This window comes from Leptodactylus fuscus, chromosome 2, assembly GCF_031893055.1.
Source record: "Leptodactylus fuscus isolate aLepFus1 chromosome 2, aLepFus1.hap2, whole genome shotgun sequence".
NCBI lineage: Eukaryota > Metazoa > Chordata > Amphibia > Anura > Leptodactylidae > Leptodactylus > Leptodactylus fuscus.
In genome coordinates this window covers 238,312,875-238,330,840 of record NC_134266.1, presented here as the reverse complement: position 1 = coordinate 238,330,840, position 17,966 = coordinate 238,312,875, and the positions used below count along the sequence as shown (strand labels likewise).

At 42.7% G+C, this 17,966-nt stretch overlaps 2 protein-coding genes across 2 annotated transcripts in view; both read right to left on the bottom strand.

Annotated features, from left to right (window-relative positions):
• Positions 1–3,538, bottom strand: part of THSD1 (thrombospondin type 1 domain containing 1) — a 39,983-nt gene extending 36,445 nt beyond the window's left edge. Inside the window, exon 1 of the mRNA XM_075262932.1 lies at positions 3,352–3,538. The gene's annotated coding sequence lies outside the window, so the exon portion shown is untranslated. The remainder of the gene's footprint in view (positions 1–3,351) is intronic.
• Positions 3,539–6,629: 3,091 nt separating this feature from the next.
• The window catches only part of VPS36 (vacuolar protein sorting 36 homolog), a 28,339-nt gene continuing 17,002 nt past the window's right edge, over positions 6,630–17,966 (bottom strand). The window contains exons 7-14 of the mRNA XM_075265901.1: positions 17,391–17,423; positions 17,226–17,303; positions 15,957–16,091; positions 14,047–14,112; positions 9,303–9,367; positions 8,805–8,889; positions 7,943–8,019; positions 6,630–7,863 (exon numbers count right to left, since the gene is read on the bottom strand). Coding sequence (XP_075122002.1) covers positions 7,770–7,863; positions 7,943–8,019; positions 8,805–8,889; positions 9,303–9,367; positions 14,047–14,112; positions 15,957–16,091; positions 17,226–17,303; positions 17,391–17,423 — 633 coding nt within the window. The 3' untranslated portion in view covers positions 6,630–7,769. The remainder of the gene's footprint in view (positions 7,864–7,942; positions 8,020–8,804; positions 8,890–9,302; positions 9,368–14,046; positions 14,113–15,956; positions 16,092–17,225; positions 17,304–17,390; positions 17,424–17,966) is intronic.

The following is a 17,966-nucleotide window of genomic DNA, read 5'->3' as shown; positions in this document are numbered from 1 at the left end:
CTCCCTCCACCATGAATTGGTCCAAACTGGGTTTTTTAGAGGCTCCCTCCACCATGAATTTGCCCAAACTGGGCTGTTTAGAGGCTCCCTCCACCATGAATTGGTCCAAACTGGGTTTTTTAGAGGCTCCCTCCACCATGAATTGGTCCAAACTGGGCTGGTTAGAGGCTCCCTCCACCATGAATTGGTCCAAACTGGGGTGGTTAGAGGCTCCCTCCACCATTAATTGGTCCAAACTGGGCTGGTTAGAGGCTCCCTCCACCATTAATTGGTCCAAACTGGGCTGGTTAGAGGCTCCCTCCACCATTAATTGGTCCAAACTGGGCTGGTTAGAGGCTCCCTCCACCATGAATTTGCCCAAACTGGGCTGTTTAGAGGCTCCCTCCACCATGAATTTGCCCAAACTGGGCTGGTTAGAGGCTCCCTCCACCATGAATTGGTCCAAACTGGGGTTTTTAGAGGCTCCCTCCACCATGAATTGGTCCAAACTTGGCTGTTTAGAGGCTCCCTCCACCATTAATTGGTCCAAACTGGGCTGGTTAGAGGCTCCCTCCACCATGAATTGGTCCAAACTGGGTTTTTTAGAGGCTCCCTCCACCATGAATTTGCCCAAACTGGGCTGTTTAGAGGCTCCCTCCACCATGAATTGGTCCAAACTGGGGTGGTTAGAGGCTCCCTCCACCATTAATTGGTCCAAACTGGGCTGGTTAGAGGCTCCCTCCACCATTAATTGGTCCAAACTGGGCTGGTTAGAGGCTCCCTCCACCATGAATTTGCCCAAACTGGGCTGGTTAGAGGCTCCCTCCACCATGAATTGGTCCAAACTGGGTTTTTTAGAGGCTCCCTCCACCATGAATTTGCCCAAACTGGGCTGGTTAGAGGCTCCCTCCACCATGAATTGGTCCAAACTGGGGTTTTTAGAGGCTCCCTCCACCATGAATTTGCCCAAACTGGGCTGTTTAGAGGCTCCCTCCACCATGAATTGGTCCAAACTGGGTTTTTTAGAGGCTCCCTCCACCATGAATTGGTCCAAACTGGGCTGGTTAGAGGCTCCCTCCACCATGAATTGGTCCAAACTGGGGTGGTTAGAGGCTCCCTCCACCATTAATTGGTCCAAACTGGGCTGGTTAGAGGCTCCCTCCACCATTAATTGGTCCAAACTGGGCTGGTTAGAGGCTCCCTCCACCATGAATTTGCCCAAACTGGGCTGGTTAGAGGCTCCCTCCACCATGAATTGGTCCAAACTGGGGTTTTTAGAGGCTCCCTCCACCATGAATTGGTCCAAACTTGGCTGTTTAGAGGCTCCCTCCACCATTAATTGGTCCAAACTGGGCTGGTTAGAGGCTCCCTCCACCATTAATTGGTCCAAACTGGGCTGGTTAGAGGCTCCCTCCACCATTAATTGGTCCAAACTGGGCTGGTTAGAGGCTCCCTCCACCATGAATTTGCCCAAACTGGTCTGGTTAGAGGCTCCCTCCACCATGAATTGGTCCAAACTGGGTTTTTTAGAGGCTCCCTCCACCATGAATTTGCCCAAACTGGGCTGGTTAGAGGCTCCCTCCACCATGAATTGGTCCAAACTGGGGTTTTTAGAGGCTCCCTCCACCATGAATTTGCCCAAACTGGGCTGTTTAGAGGCTCCCTCCACCATGAATTGGTCCAAACTGGGTTTTTTAGAGGCTCCCTCCACCATGAATTGGTCCAAACTGGGCTGGTTAGAGGCTCCCTCCACCATGAATTGGTCCAAACTGGGGTGGTTAGAGGCTCCCTCCACCATTAATTGGTCCAAACTGGGCTGGTTAGAGGCTCCCTCCACCATTAATTGGTCCAAACTGGGCTGGTTAGAGGCTCCCTCCACCATGAATTTGCCCAAACTGGGCTGGTTAGAGGCTCCCTCCACCATGAATTGGTCCAAACTGGGGTTTTTAGAGGCTCCCTCCACCATGAATTGGTCCAAACTTGGCTGTTTAGAGGCTCCCTCCACCATTAATTGGTCCAAACTGGGCTGGTTAGAGGCTCCCTCCACCATGAATTGGTCCAAACTGGGTTTTTTAGAGGCTCCCTCCACCATGAATTTGCCCAAACTGGGCTGTTTAGAGGCTCCCTCCACCATGAATTGGTCCAAACTGGGGTGGTTAGAGGCTCCCTCCACCATTAATTGGTCCAAACTGGGCTGGTTAGAGGCTCCCTCCACCATTAATTGGTCCAAACTGGGCTGGTTAGAGGCTCCCTCCACCATGAATTTGCCCAAACTGGGCTGGTTAGAGGCTCCCTCCACCATGAATTGGTCCAAACTGGGTTTTTTAGAGGCTCCCTCCACCATGAATTTGCCCAAACTGGGCTGGTTAGAGGCTCCCTCCACCATGAATTGGTCCAAACTGGGGTTTTTAGAGGCTCCCTCCACCATGAATTTGCCCAAACTCTGCTGGTTAGAGGCTCAATCCACCCTGATTTTCAAAACAAATGTTGGTGCCAACCTCAACTTACTACAAGGGCCAAATTCACTGCTGGTGACAAGCTCTCCTCACTGCAAGTGCCAAATACACATGTTTCAAGGTGTTTTCCTACTGTCAGAGAGGTGGTATTGAGTGTGTAAAGTGTGTAGTTGTTAGGCAGTGATGTTGGGGTAATAGAGGGTCTTTGGTGTGTTAGATGCCCCCAGACATGCTTCCCCTGCTGTCCCAGTGTCATTCCAGAGGTGTTGGCATCATTTCCTGGGGTGTCATAGTGGACTTGGTGACCCTCCAGACACGGATTTGGGTTTCCCCCTTAACGAGTATCTGTTCCCCATAGACTATAATGGGGTTCGAAACCCGTTCGAACACACGAACATTGAGCGGCTGTTCGAATCGAATTTCGAACCTCGAACATTTTAGTGTTCGCTCATCTCTAATAATAAAGATTATATTTTATTCACTGTCATCTTTTTAAGAAAGGATAATAGTTTTTTTGCCCTCTGTACATTTGGGAATAATACCCTTTCCCCCACCCAAGGGATATCTATATTGTTAATAAAACTAATATTATTAATTATTTATTAATTATTATTATTATTAATAATAATAATAATAAATATATTAGGTGATATCCAGTCCATACAATAGTATTAGTTATTAACATGATCAAACATGAAAAATAGTCACAAAACACAAAATAAATAGGCAAAATGAACATATCACAGCTCATAAATGTAGCGTGTATAATATGTTACAGTACATGTATAATGTGTACATGGTCAAGTCATCCAGCACGTTTATACTGTACACAGGAAATTGGGAATAAATCGCTGTCGCTGGCTCCAACAAGCCTTCACATGTACTAAATAAATTAAGAAAAAAAAAATCCTCTTACCTCCAATGTGCAGAATATCAGCCAATGAGGGAGCTTTGCAGTGTCCCCCAGCTTTCAGAGCTGACTGGGAGCCAACACCAGTTACCCCTCACCATCTCCTGCCATACCACTGCAATGTGCCAGGGCCACTCCACAGCTATCGGCATCTCCCTGGCACTGGCTCGGCTGCAGCTTTTGCTCCAGTAGATTGAAAGATTTTGTTCGCTAGTTTCCCCAGACAAGTTGCAGCTAATACAATCTCCTCCCTGAAGGAAGGGTGGAGAGGGAAAAGGATGGACTACTCCCCTCGCTGCTTCTATCATAAACTAAGTCAAAGGAGAGATATTTCATATTGTGCCATAGGATAATGTCTCATCGGAGAAGCCCAAGCCCACCAGGAAGTTTAGGAAGGAAACCAAAGGGTATAGCGAATAGTTTTCTGATTCTAGGAAACTCCAGCTATAAATGTGAAGATGTATCTATGCAATGAGGATAACCTCTCCCAACAGAGAAGCAGGGCAACCATCCACATCAAGATGTAACCAAAGGGGGCGCCGCATAAGAAGACCCCAGTATTATAAATGGCACATGGCATAGACGCTTTGGTACTGTCTGTTGTGCACCCGAAGCCTCCAGTCACTCATCAACATTGTGTAAGCTTAAAGGGAGTCTGTCAACAGGAAACTGGGTTATAAATCTAATCCCAATACCTTGTAGAGGTGATTCTACAGCATCCAAATGTGTCTCTCTGCAGTGTGCAACAAAAATCGGTGAAGGAAAAAGTCCTGCATGGACAAAGGACCCCTGACGGAAAACTACATTTCTGGAAACCAAAAAGAACTTATTTTGTCCATTCTCTTTAATTCCAATTTACTTGTACCAAATTCTGAAGTTCTCTCCTAGTGATAGGATTGGAGATTATTTCATGATTGGTGGGTCTGACTACCGGGACTCCCACTGATCCTAAGAAAGAGAGTCCACATCATTTGCCTAATGGAGCGGCTGGCTGAGCATCAGTTGGCTATCTCTGGTGCCTCCCATAGAGAAGAGAAAGAACAGCAAGGCACATGGTCAGCTTGCTGCCCCATCGGGACAGGAGAACCGGACTAGTGAATGGGAGTCCACTCGGTTGGATCCCCACCAATCATAAAATGATCACCTCTATCCCATCAAAACTTGGTACAGACCCTTTAAGGGAGAATGTAAGTAGATGTAAATGTTTCAAACAAACACTCCAACTACACCCCCCATCACTCCACGATGACGGATATGATGTTGCGTCCCATAGCCACTATATTTATAAGGGTACTACCTATAAAAATAGGAACTTTTGACCAGGGTCATCATGAAAACAGTTTTTTTTAAAGGAGTTTGGGCGGGCAAATATCATCATTATATAACATATTACTGTAGGGGCTAATGCCTGTCACAGAAACAGAATGGCCATCAATTACGTTGACTTTGCAGAAAATCCAGTTCTCCCACCATGGACTGGTCCTTCAGACAAGAACTGGTTCTCCTTGTGGCACTACATGACTTTGACAGTCGTACAAATTTTTGTTCACCAGCGGAAGTGAAGCTACTCCCATAACACTGCCTACAGCCGCTCTCGTCGTGAATGCTGGTACCATAGAAGGCTTTCGGGTATGGAAAAAAGACCAACACAGATTGCTTAAATATTGCTTTATTACATATTATTAAGAAAATATTTCTACAGATTTGGGTATCAAGAGACAAAAGAAAAAGCGAATCTTGAGATGTGGCGGCTATGACAGATCGCACCGATCACATTTTCCACCACGGAATTGCCGTGACAGAATGTCGATGCCTTGCGGCTTTCCTATGCTAGTGAAGCTTAGATGAATGGGCCTAATTGCAAGGAATTCTCGAGCCGTGGAATCCACAGCAAGATCAAACAGGACGCTGATTTTTTTTTCCAAATCTTGCTACGATCTCTGCCCCCATTGAAAGCAATGGGAGGCAGATTTGGAACGGAATAGGCCACGCATTCGGGAGCGGAATCTGCTCTCAAATCCGTGGCAAATTCCTACAGGTCAACCTAGCCTCTCAGTTCATAGGCAACAAGAATCTGTCTGCATCCAACACTAAGGCTATATTGTGATGTACGGGGAATTCAGAAGCTCTGGTTTCTTTCCCAAAAGCAGTCTTTATTGCAGCAGACAAGCTTAAAAGGTACAGGTAGTGCTGCTCAGCATGTAAAAAAAATAAATGAAAATAAAGACCTACGACTCTCCGGCGGCTTACTAAACGAGTTATTCCCTCACTAACCAGGGATCAGCCTACTGCTGACCTCCTAAAAGTTCACAAGTATACAAGGGGTACACATACCCGGCCCTTTAACAGCATCCTTTTTGTCAGAGCTTTCCCAGACTGGTTGAGTGTGTTTAAGTCTCTCTCCTCTCTTACTAACCAGCACACCTGTGCTACTTACAGGGCTCTGCTGGTCTGTTTCCATGCCTGGAATGGATTGCCCTGCAGGACTGGCCCGAGCTTTACTCCAGTCCAGGACCTACAAGATAAATGCCTGTGCATACTGCAACAGTCTTGGGGAAAAATAGCGGTTCTCCCACACTATGCCCCTCTCCACTTCACAATATATAGGATCTATATAACAAGGAATTCTAATTCTTGGACTGTATGGGTCACCAGTTACAAATGTTCCATTATACAGGATGTTTTCCAGTTCTGACACTTACTGGTCCCCTTGTTAGCCCCTATAAGGAAAACAATGGATGTGGCCGGTCACTGCTGTGGTCTGTACTTGGCCCATGGGACATTTTTGTATGTCAAGTGGGATCAGGAAGTGGAGACCGGAAGCTACATGGTACATGTCTGGTATGGAAGCAGCAGAAAAACAGAGTGTCTGGTTTGTTTGCCATGTTATGACATGCTAAACCTTTTTTAAAAAAAAAACAAAAAAACAAAACAAAACATAGTATTCTATGGACAATCCCTTTAGCATTACTATATCAGAAATCTAATGTTTAGGTCTTATTCAGTCATAATACAGTCACATTGTGATAATAGATAATAGGTCTGCAAATCCGCCCTGAACCATCTGCATGATAGAAAAGGTTTGGAGGTGCTTTATATAAGAGAGCTCTATGTACATTATATTATCCTATAGGATACAAGACTGGGCTAGAATTAGGTCACATTTCTGCACCCAAATATGAAGCAATAGCTGTAAAAACCTCACAGATATCTCCATGTGTATAAGGAAAAGGCTGTAAGTCTCTGGATGCAAATAGCAAAAAGAGATCCAGAGTCAGAGAAGCTTCCAGAAGTAAATTTTATTTAAATAAGACAGGAAAATCCTTTTAGCACAAAAAAACAAACAAAAAACCTCCCATAGGAACCGAAGAGAAAGAAGAAGATGCTTCAGAGAGTGACCTGTCCTGCCAGTCTGTCAAGTCCTGTCAGTGCCAATAGTTAATGAATGAAGAGTTGCGACTTGTCATCCAGACAGGAGAGGAGAGAAGAGAGTCACATAGGTCTTTCCATGGTCTCGAGGTGAGACGCACAAGCCCGACACTCTATAGGTGTTGAACTAACAGACAGAATAGAAATGGACGCCAACCTCCAGGGCTTCTAAAATAAATGTCACCATAAGTGCCACTGTGCTCAACAGGTAAAAGCTGCATTTAATGCTCTACAAGTGACAAAGGAACTCAATTTACTAAGCAATGGGCATTAACCCCTTCAAGGTAGGTGAGAAGAACAAGGAGCCTTGAATTCTCTCTATGAATGTATTGGTAATACACATCTATAGGACAGTCAGAGATCACAACTCTTCAGGTGATAAGTTTTGTTTATGGGAGAACGACTTTGACAACTTCTACAAAGTTATGGAGAGATATACAGCCCCCCCACCCTATCTACTTCCGGGTATGGGGAGACCCCATTGCATGCTGGGTTGGATAGTTGATGAGACAAATGTACGACACCCGGGAAGTACTCACTGGCTGGCCGGTAGCGATCCCATCCAGCAGGAGAGTCTATACATCGTAGGGTTATAGGGTGAACTCGATGGACCCATATCATCTTCCAAATTATTATTCTATTTTAGGTCTCTTCTGCTTAGCACCTATCCTGCTCAGCAGTAATGTCCCTCCATTATCAAAATCAGATTTGGAAGGAGAATTGAAAGCAATAAGCCAAATGGTTCCTATGGACATCTAGTCCACATTTTACTTGCGCTAGTTTGGACAAATCTTGTTATTTGAGGTATTTCTCTGAATAAACCTTAGTCATTTCATCTCTAATAGGCAGGGTGGGCATTTCCATGCTTTGTAGATGTCACGTCCTCTTTCGATCCTTCTTCTGTGGCCATGGTGTAGTATCTGTCACTTTTGGAGTGTATTCTGTATCATGTTCTGATCTTCAGCACCGCTATACAGGTCTCTCCAACAAAAGTCCTAACTCTGTGTCAAGAACAGATTTGGATAGAAGCGTAAACCCTCCACTGAATCATCCCTGCAGAGATGGCCCATGTTTTCGGCAAGAAGTAGTCTGTCAAAAAAAAAAAAAAAAGTTAGGAAACTTCTCAACAACATAAGCAGGGGGCAGCCATTACACTAAAGGGAAATACCTTTCCTTGGCCAACAAGACAGACATTCCGACAATCTTGGCAAACTCCTCCGAGGTCAGCGAGCCCCTTTCAGACACCTGGTAACACGAAAGGGAGTATGAATGGTTAAATCCATGGTATATATTAGTGAAGAAAGATGGCCTTAAAGGGGAACCTGGCAGTAAGTGTTCAATTTCCCTGCAGCGCAACCACTAGGGGCCAAATGAAGCCTTACCAAACAAAAGTGCTGGGTCCTCTGACTCCAGCTAATATGAGAGAACCCCATGCTGTTAAAGGGGACCTGTCTGGTGAATCTGGAACACTAAACCACCAGCAATTCTTTAAAGGACCTTTGGTTTGGTGTCCTAAATGTCACTACAAAAAGTCAATCCGCACCAAGTAGGTTTTTAAAAAAATTCCTATTTCTCCAGTCCATTTTTCATCCTTGGACTTAACTCTGTTGCCCTAAGCCTATGCAGTTATTCAATGATACCAGAGCAGTCAGCTTCCCTGTGCAAAGCCCACAATATTCAGCACATGGGAAGCTTACATGTACTGCCCTGGCCTCATTTTGGAACTGCACATGTGCTGGTAACAGGTATAGTATAAGGTTATTGGGACATAAGGACATATGGGTGCTTTATGGTCCCACTTTAAAACAGGAATGCCCCAAAACGACAACCCCTTTTAATACCAGTTCCCTATATCGGTCACATAATCCCATACTAGAATACTATAAAAGAATTTGCCTTGTATACAATACATTATGTACTATCAAAGACAGTGCTCCCTTCCTGGTGGCTCCGGGGATCTTTGCATTTCCTTTCTATACAGTAGGTGGGATGATATTCACAATTGAGATATGTAACAAATGATGAATTACCGTTTCTAAAGCAGAAGCGACCATTTCCTCTTCATTGTGAGACTGATGTTCAATCACCATGACCCCACTATCAAAGATACGAAGCCTGTAAATAAGAGAGTGAAGTAAGATCAGAGCAGATAGGGTAATGCTTCCTGTAGCCGTGCACCGCCCTTACTGAGCCAAACCACTATACTGCCCAAAGCTCCATAAACCCGAATAGCATATTGTTTTATATCCTGGAAAGCAAAGTGCAAGCATTGTTACATATAGCACATTGTGAGCGCTGGATAAATAGCTGCCACCTTTGTCTTATTGTTTGGTGCAGGCCAAATGTACTTGAATGGGAAACTAGACAGGAAGCTTATCCTGGGCCATCGCTGAACATTTCATACAGGAGTCTGCCAAATGCTTAGTTGTGAGTGGGGAAGGAAAGTGTTGTGAATCAGAGGAACTGAAGGGCCGTGGGCACTGATGTGGTCAGAAAGAAAGTACTAAATACTCCACGTAACATCTTACCGCAGAGGGAGCTTCAGGGATTCAAACATTTTGCAGGCATTTACCAGATCCTCCGGGGAAAGCAGCTGAAAAAAGAGCAATTGCAATGTAAAATCTGATATTTGTTCACATTCATACAGTATTTTGTCCACTGGGGGCAGTATACTAGTATTACACATCTAAAAGATTGAAAAATCCAAGAAAAAAATTCCAGCATGCCACCAATTATCTAAAACATAAAACTTTTACTTCAATGTATAAAAAAGATGGATATTACATCACCTTAAAGAAGGTAGGAACATGATGGAAAGCTGACGCGTTTCAGGACAAAAGTTGATGAAAGTCCCTTACTCATAGCATGTTGTATAACAAATGCAAGGACACATATAGGAACAAAAAGCCCCACCCATCAAACACAGTTAACCCCAGCAACACCAAAAATGCAAGGATAGACATAAACATGTCGTACAGGTGTGTACAATATAACACTCCATATACAATCCATCTACCTCAAATGATCATGTCTAATGCATAGCCGAAGCATCATAAAAAAAAAAAAAAAAAAAAAAGGCATTAAAAAAAACGTGAAAAATTGCATCAAAACATTCTAAATACCTTAGTGGATATACGAAAAGTCAGAGACCAAACACTGACAATATACACTCACCGGCCACTTTATTAGGTACACCTGTCCAACTGCTCGTTAACACTTAATTTCTAATCAGCCAATCACATGGCGGCAACTCAGTGCATTTAGGCATGTAGACATGGTCAAGACAATCTCCTGCAGTTCAAACCGAGCATCAGTATAGGGAAGAAAGGTGATTTGAGTGCCTTTGAACGTGGCATGGTTGTTGGTGCCAGAAGGGCTGGTCTGAGTATTTCAGAAACTGCTGATCTACTGGGATTTTCACGCACAACCATCTCTAGGATTTACAGAGAATGGTCCGAAAAAGAAAAAACATCCAGTGAGCGGCAGTTCTGTGGGCGGAAATGCGTTGTTGATGCCAGAGGTCAGAGGAGAATGGCCAGACTGGTTCGAGCTGATAGAAAGGCAACAGTGACTCAAATAGCCACCCGTTACAACCAAGGTAGCCAGAAGAGCATCTCTGAACGCACAGTACGTCGAACTTTGAGGCAGATGGGCTACAGCAGCAGAAGACCACACCGGGTGCCACTCCTTTCAGCTAAGAACAGGAAACTGAGGCTACAATTTGCACAAGCTCATCAAAATTGGACAATTGAAGATTGGAAAAACGTTGCCTGGTCTGATGAGTCTCGATTTCTGCTGCGACAATCGGATGGTAGGGTCAGAATTTGGCGTCAACAACATGAAAGCATGGATCCATCCTGCCTTGTATCAACGGTTCAGGCTGGTGGTGGTGGTGTCATGGTGTGGGGAATATTTTCTTGGCACTCTTTGGGCCCCTTGGTACCAATTGAGCATTGTTGCAACGCCAAAGCCTACCTGAGTATTGTTGCTGACCATGTCCTTCCCTTTATGACCACAATGTACCCAACATCTGATGGCTACTTTCAGCAGGATAATGCGCCATGTCATAAAGCTGGAATCATCTCAGACTGGTTTCTTGAACATGACAATGAGTTCACTGTACTCCAATGGCCTCCACAGTCACCAGATCTCAATCCAATAGAGCATCTTTGGGATGTGGTGGAACGGGAGATTCGCATCATGGATGTGCAGCCGACAAATCTGCGGCAACTGTGTGATGCCATCATGTCAATATGGACCAAAATCTCTGAGGAATGCTTCCAGCACCTTGTTGAATCTACGCCACGAAGAATTGAGGCAGTTCTGAAGGCAAAAGGGGGTCCAACCCGTTACTAGCATGGTGTACCTAATAAAGTGGCTAATATTTTTATCGCCTGGAGGGGTGATGTTTTTGGATTTGGATTATATTAATACTAACAATTTAAATTTATTTTTTACTTATGTTCATCATGATTTTTCTATTCATTTTCTTGATTTAACTTTGGTTGGAAATCACACGAAAGCCAGGGTCCAAACTTCATTATTCCGCAAACCTACGGGTGGAAATGCAACTCTTAGGGCAATCCGAGGCATACAATACAAGCAGTGCCCGTAGGTGAGCTAGTACGTACTAAATGTGCGTGTTCGGATGATCAGGATTTTTCTGCCCAATCAGAACAGACTTTGGACAGGTTAGCAAAAAGGGGTTACCCAGATTGGACGTTAGATAGGGCCAAAAATATCGTAGCACAGAAAGATCGCACCTCTTTATTAAAGGACAAAAAAAAAAATGAAAACCTCTTCAAGGATTATTCTTTATATTTCTTGACTCCTTATTCTCCACAATACAAACAAATAGTTCAAATCATTAAAAGAAATATTCCAATTCCAGAAACGGACTATTCCACGAGGACAGATGGTAGATAAGGGCGTTGGTTTTGTTCCACGTAAGGGAACATCTTTGAATGACATTCTGTCTCCTATTGTAAAAGATAGAAAAACACCGAGCACACTTTATAGTGTAGATAGTCTATTCACCTTTTTAGATAATTGTAATGAATGTATCAGACCTGGTGGCCTCTCACCTGGTTTGGTTGTGACAGCGTTCACAACTCCGTACTAAGGTGTATATGATACCAGGTATGGGGAGCAGCACGTCTCTAAGGCACCAGTTGTGTCAACCGGGGAAACAGCAGAGGAAAAGGGCAGGACGGCGCTCACAGGTCCAATAGATTTTATTAATAAGAAGAATTGCAATGTGCAATTCTTATTATTAATAAAATCTATTGGACCTGTGAGCGCCGTCCTGCCCTATTCTGTCTCCTAGTCTGTTCTGTTCAAAGGATAGAGACAAACCTAGTTTACCCCAAACTGTGGGTTTCTATGGTTGTGGACACACAAGGTGTGTAGCCTGCAGGTATGCCAAAAAAATGTCTACATTCAGCACATATAATGGAACATCGAATTTTAAAATTGTCAGTTTTTACAATTGCAATAGTGTGTTTGTTGTATATGTGATTGAATGTACGACTTGCTCTCTCATGTATGTGGGCTGTACCATCAGACAGGTGAAGGTTCGCATTGCAGAACATCTGGCGGATTGCAGTAAAAAACAAGCTGAAAACATGTCAAATGTTTCTAGGCATTTTTCTATTGAACATGGAGGTAATACTTCATCCTTCCGGTTTTATGTCATTGATTCCGTTCCAAATCCAGTACGTGGAGGAGATAGGAGATCCTTACTCCTCAAACGCGAGGCTTACTGGATTTGGAAGCTTGATACCCGGACACCACATGGTCTAAATGTTAGGCAGGATCTCAATCTTCTATATTAATGCCCGGTTCTGGGTTCAGATTAAGTGTATTTGTCCATACAAGGTTGTGAATCACATGACTCGGGAGTGATGATATTTATTATGGCAACTGGACATGTGACAACATCACGTGATCAAGTGTGCACAGGCTGAGAGTGGAGTCATATGGGGGAACTAGGATCTTATTCCTTTTCTGGATCTATTCATTGGTTTGGAGGGCGAGTAATGTATCTTCTTATACTACTATTGGAGATGTTATATATGTGGATTACATCCCATGATACGTGAAACAAACGTCTGATGGTGACTATACTGTGAGTGTTTGGTCTCTGAGTTTTCGTATATCCACTAAGGTATTTAAAATGTTTTGATGCGATTTTTCATATGATATGTTTTTTGCTTTTTTTTGTTTTTTTGAATGCGTTTGTTGAATGTGTTTTGTATGCATTTTTTGAATACTTTTTTATTTAATTTATTTTTATTTATTTTTTATGCATTTTTTGAATGCATTTTTTGCATGGTTTTTTTTTTGGTTTTGTTTTATGATGGTGCATTAGACATGATCATTTGAGGTAGATGGATTGTATATGAAGTGTTATATTGTATACACGTGTACGCCATGTTTCTGTCTATCCTTGCATTTTTGGTGTTGCTGGAGTTAACTGTGTTTGATGGGTGGGGCTTTTTGTTCCTATATATGTGTCCTTGCATTTGTTATAGAACATGCTATGAGTAAGGGACTTACATCAACTTTTGTCCAAAAACGCGAGAATTGGTGAGTTTCACTCTCCAGTTTTCAATGGAGCAATAAGTCAGATAGCCAAGTGAATGGCGCAGACTATGCCATGTCTGGAGTTTCCCAGAATGAAGGAGCCCATGGCTGAACGGCAGCTACTTAAAAAACTGGGGTGCAAAGCACTCCAGTTATTGTGATCAGCAGGGGTCTCAGTGGATGAATCCCCCACTGATCAGCAAGTTAGCTAATTCTTTAGACAAGGGATAATTTTGTGTAACCAAAATGCCCCTTCAATACCCATGGTTCTCCTCAGCTCAGCTGAACTGGGTATTGCTCATTGGATTATCTAATAGTGGGTGATCTTGAGCCATGGATCCCTACACTTTTATCTACACCTGAAACACAATAAGAGGATATGTAAACCAGCGAGACATCTGTGCATACTATTTATCAATAAAGAGAATGGAGCTGAGCTGCAATACCTCACCCAACCAGGTGTGGCAGGCTTTAAATGCACTAGTATATATTGGCTGGGGTGATTTTGCAATGAAAAAAAAAACATTATATATATATATATATATATATATATATATATATATATATATATATATATATATATATATATATATATATATATATATATATATACACACACACACACACACACACACATTATTATCATCATCATCATCAACAAAAACACATTCCCTTTGTCTGACCTACCTCCATGCCCCTGGCTCGATTAACTAAGCAGTATACTTCTGTAAGTGACATTATGCCTCCTCGCTCCTAAAAAAAAAGGCAAAGAAAATATTAAGTAATAATAGTTACATAAACATATAATCATATACAGTCCTATGAAAAAGTTTGGGCACCCCTATTAATCTTAATCATTTTTAGTTCTAAATATTTTGGTATTTGCAACAGCCATTTCAGTTTGATATATCTAATAACTGATGGACACAGTAATATTTCAGGATTGAAATGAGGTTTATTGTACTAACAGAAAATGTGCAATATGCATTAAACCAAAATTTGACCGGTGCAAAAGTATGGGCACCTCAACAGAAAAGTGACATTAATATTTAGTAGATCCTCCTTTTGCAAAGATAACAGCCTCTAGTCGCTTCCTGTAGCTTTTAATCAGTTCCTGGATCCTGGATAAAGGTATTTTGGACAAACAATTCAAGTTCAGTTAAGTTAGATGGTCGCCGAGCATGGACAGCCCGCTTCAAATCATCCCACAGATGTTCAATGATATTCAGGTCTGGGGACTGGGATGGCCATTCCAGAACATTGTAATTGTTCCTCTGCATGAATGCCTGAGGATTTGGAGCGGTGTTTTGGATTATTGTCTTGCTGAAATATCCATCCCTGGCGTAACTTCAACTTCGTCACTGATTCTTGAACATTATTCTCAAGAATCTGCTGATACTGAGTGGAATCCATGCGACTCTCAACTTTAACAAGATTCCCGATGCCGGCATTGGCCACACAGCCCCAAAGCATGATGGAACCTCCACCAAATTTTACAGTGGGTAGCAAGTGTTTTTCTTGGAATGCTGTTTCTTTTTGGACGCCATGCATAACGCCTTTTTTTTTTATAACCAAACAACTCAATTTTTGTTTCCAAAATGAAGCTGCCTTGTCCAAATGTGCTTTTTCATACCTCAGGCAACTCTATTTGTGGCGTACGTGCAGAAACGGCTTCTTTCTCATCACTCTCCCATACAGCTTCTATTTGTGCAAAGTGCGCTGTATTGCTGACTGATGCACAGTGACACCATCTGCAGCAAGATGATGCTGCAGCTCTTTGGAGGTGGTCTGTGGATTGTCCTTGACTGTTCTCACCATTCTTCTTCTCTGCCTTTCTGATATTTTTCTTGGCCTGCCACTTCTGGGCTTAACAAGAACTGTCCCTGTGGTCTTCCATTTCCTTACTATGTTCCTCACAGTGGAAACCGACAGGTTAAATCTCTGAGACAACGTTTTGTATCCTTCCCCTGAACAACTATGTTGAACAATCTTTGTTTTCAGATCATTTGAGAGCGGGCTGTCCATGCTCGGCGACCATCAAACTTAACTGAACTTGAATTGTTTTGTAGAAAGAAATGGTCCAAAATACCTTCATCCAGGATCCAGGAACTGATTAAAAGCTACAGGAAGCGACTAGAGGCTGTTATCTTTGCAAAAGGAGGATGTACTAAATATTAATGTCACTTTTCTGTTGAGGTGCCCATATTTTTGCACCGGTCAAATTTTGGTTTAATGCATATTGCGCATTTTCTGTTAGTACAATAAACCTCATTTCAATCCTGAAATATTACTGTGTCCATCAGTTATTAGATATATCAAACTGAAATGGCTGTTGCAAACACCAAAATATTTAGAACTAAAAATGATTAAGATTAATAGGGGTGCCCAAACTTTTTCATAGGACTGTATACACTGTAATGACAAGTGGAGAGTGCTACATCAAAAGGGCAAATCCTCTAGTGATAAGAATTTAGAGGAGCCATCCTTAAAAGTGGCCTCCTGCCCACCATAATAAGCATTTGACCTAGTAGGATGACCCCTTTAATGACCAAAATAACTTTTCTATAGTATAAAGTATACAAACACTAGACACTCACCTCCAGTGGGGTTTGTAATATGGTGGCCAGCTGCTTTGCGAGCTGCATGTGGTAGTGCGTGCCAGATCCGTGGGTTTCCCGTGTCACTGGATTAGCAATTCCCATACTCAGGAGGTAGGACTTAAACTTTATGGTCTACAAATACAATTTCATATGAAGTTGTCATAGCCTTAAAAGTTGTTAATGGGTTTTGGTCTCAATTTTAGGTCAATCAATATGTATTGAAAACTTATATTTTGTGCTTCACCCTCTGACCCATCTGCTTGCTTTCACTGACAGGAAGCCAACACTTCAAGGATTATTCCAATCTGGGCATTCATGGCTTTATCCATAGGATACGCCATAAATATCTGATAGATACAGGCCCCATAGGATGCATCTATGTCAAGAACAGGCATTCCCCAACTCTATTGTGGGTGCTGTCAAGAGAGACAGTGGTGCATGCATAGGTTTCTTCATTCATTTTTATGGGATTACTTAAAATAGATGCGCAGGCAACCTCAGAAATACCCCTGCCCTGGTAAACTTTATTATTCCCCAGACAAAAGCTTTAAAGGGGCTTTCCAGGTGCCAAACCCCAGTTTTTATAATATAACTTAAGGATAGGTCATTCTCTAACACCCCTTTAAGGAGGCCCTTTCGCATCCTCATCAATGTGTGGTATTACATACCGCGCTAGTACACTGAAATCCATATTCCTGCCACCTACATCTTTGGCGTTTCCTGTACACTGCGTATATTAGTGAGCGCAAAGAGAGCTGAATACCTCCCCCTAGTGGCAGCTATGGGCAGACAGTTTTCTATCATTTATCTCTACTGACACCTCTGATTTAGTAAGGACTTGTATTTTTCATGAGGTATGAATGAACTGACAACTGGGCTTTACCATCTGGCGGGTGTCACTACATATTCTGTCCAATCAGTGCTGCCGGTACCAGACTGTAGGGACACATCCCTTTAACAAAGAGTTGTCAATGTATTCATACGTTTCTAGGAGGAATAACCGAGTAACAGCACAATACAGAGTTTGGTTTTCCACATTTATATAAATTTTCTCATACTAGTATTTTCCACGTTCGCTTGCGAAATAAATCAAACAAGCTAAATTTCGGAAAATAGTGTAGCATGTAGATACGATAGCAGATATTTACAGGGCACAGGTCTCCAGCCCAGACACAATTTTTCATCATGTTATTCCTGGAGTGGGGCCTCGAAAAAAATATTGTTCCCATTTACCCTGGCAACCAGCTCACGGTCATGTTTTCATACCTCATCTTCTGTGATGTCTCCCTGTTTGTCTTTGATTTTGTTAGCTATCGATTTGGACAGTTCCACCATTTCCTTGGCCTGTAAAAATAATGGAGACAACCGTCTTTCATTGCTGACAGGAAATAGCAGCACAGAGTCCCGGCTCATATTAATATCTCGCCATACCTTTTCCATAAGCTTGCTGAGATCTTCAAAGGCCTGGAAAGCAGAAATGAACAAAGATTAAACTAAATGTACATAGAAATATGTACTAGAATCAGTTCACTAATACCAAATGATATTCCATCTCCACGCTTGTAGTCAAATCAAAGTGTTTACCCAATATATTGCTTTAAGTATCTCGTTCTGTTTGTCAGATACAGCTGAATAGGTTTCTTCATTGTTTATAGCGCGTTGCCAAGGTTATACACCACCTCTGCTATCTAGTAGCATTGGCTGGGTTGGTGACATCAGTCCCCTTTTCTCTTCACTGTGATTGATGTCTAATGAAGCAGTGTGTCCACTCTGCAAAGTGCACTTAGCTGCTGTGCCCTGATAATGGCAAGAACAGTACTTGATCAGTGTCTGTTATCTCTGCATTTATGTACAGAGATAACAGTGTGCAGTTTATTCTCAGACATGAGCTGGCCTGACCTGTCCCTCATACAAGCTAAGCCCACCCAACAACTTGCCACTGAAATCACAAAGTGGAGGGGAGAGGAGACAGGAAATCAGGTGAAACCCTGAGATAAAGAAAACCCA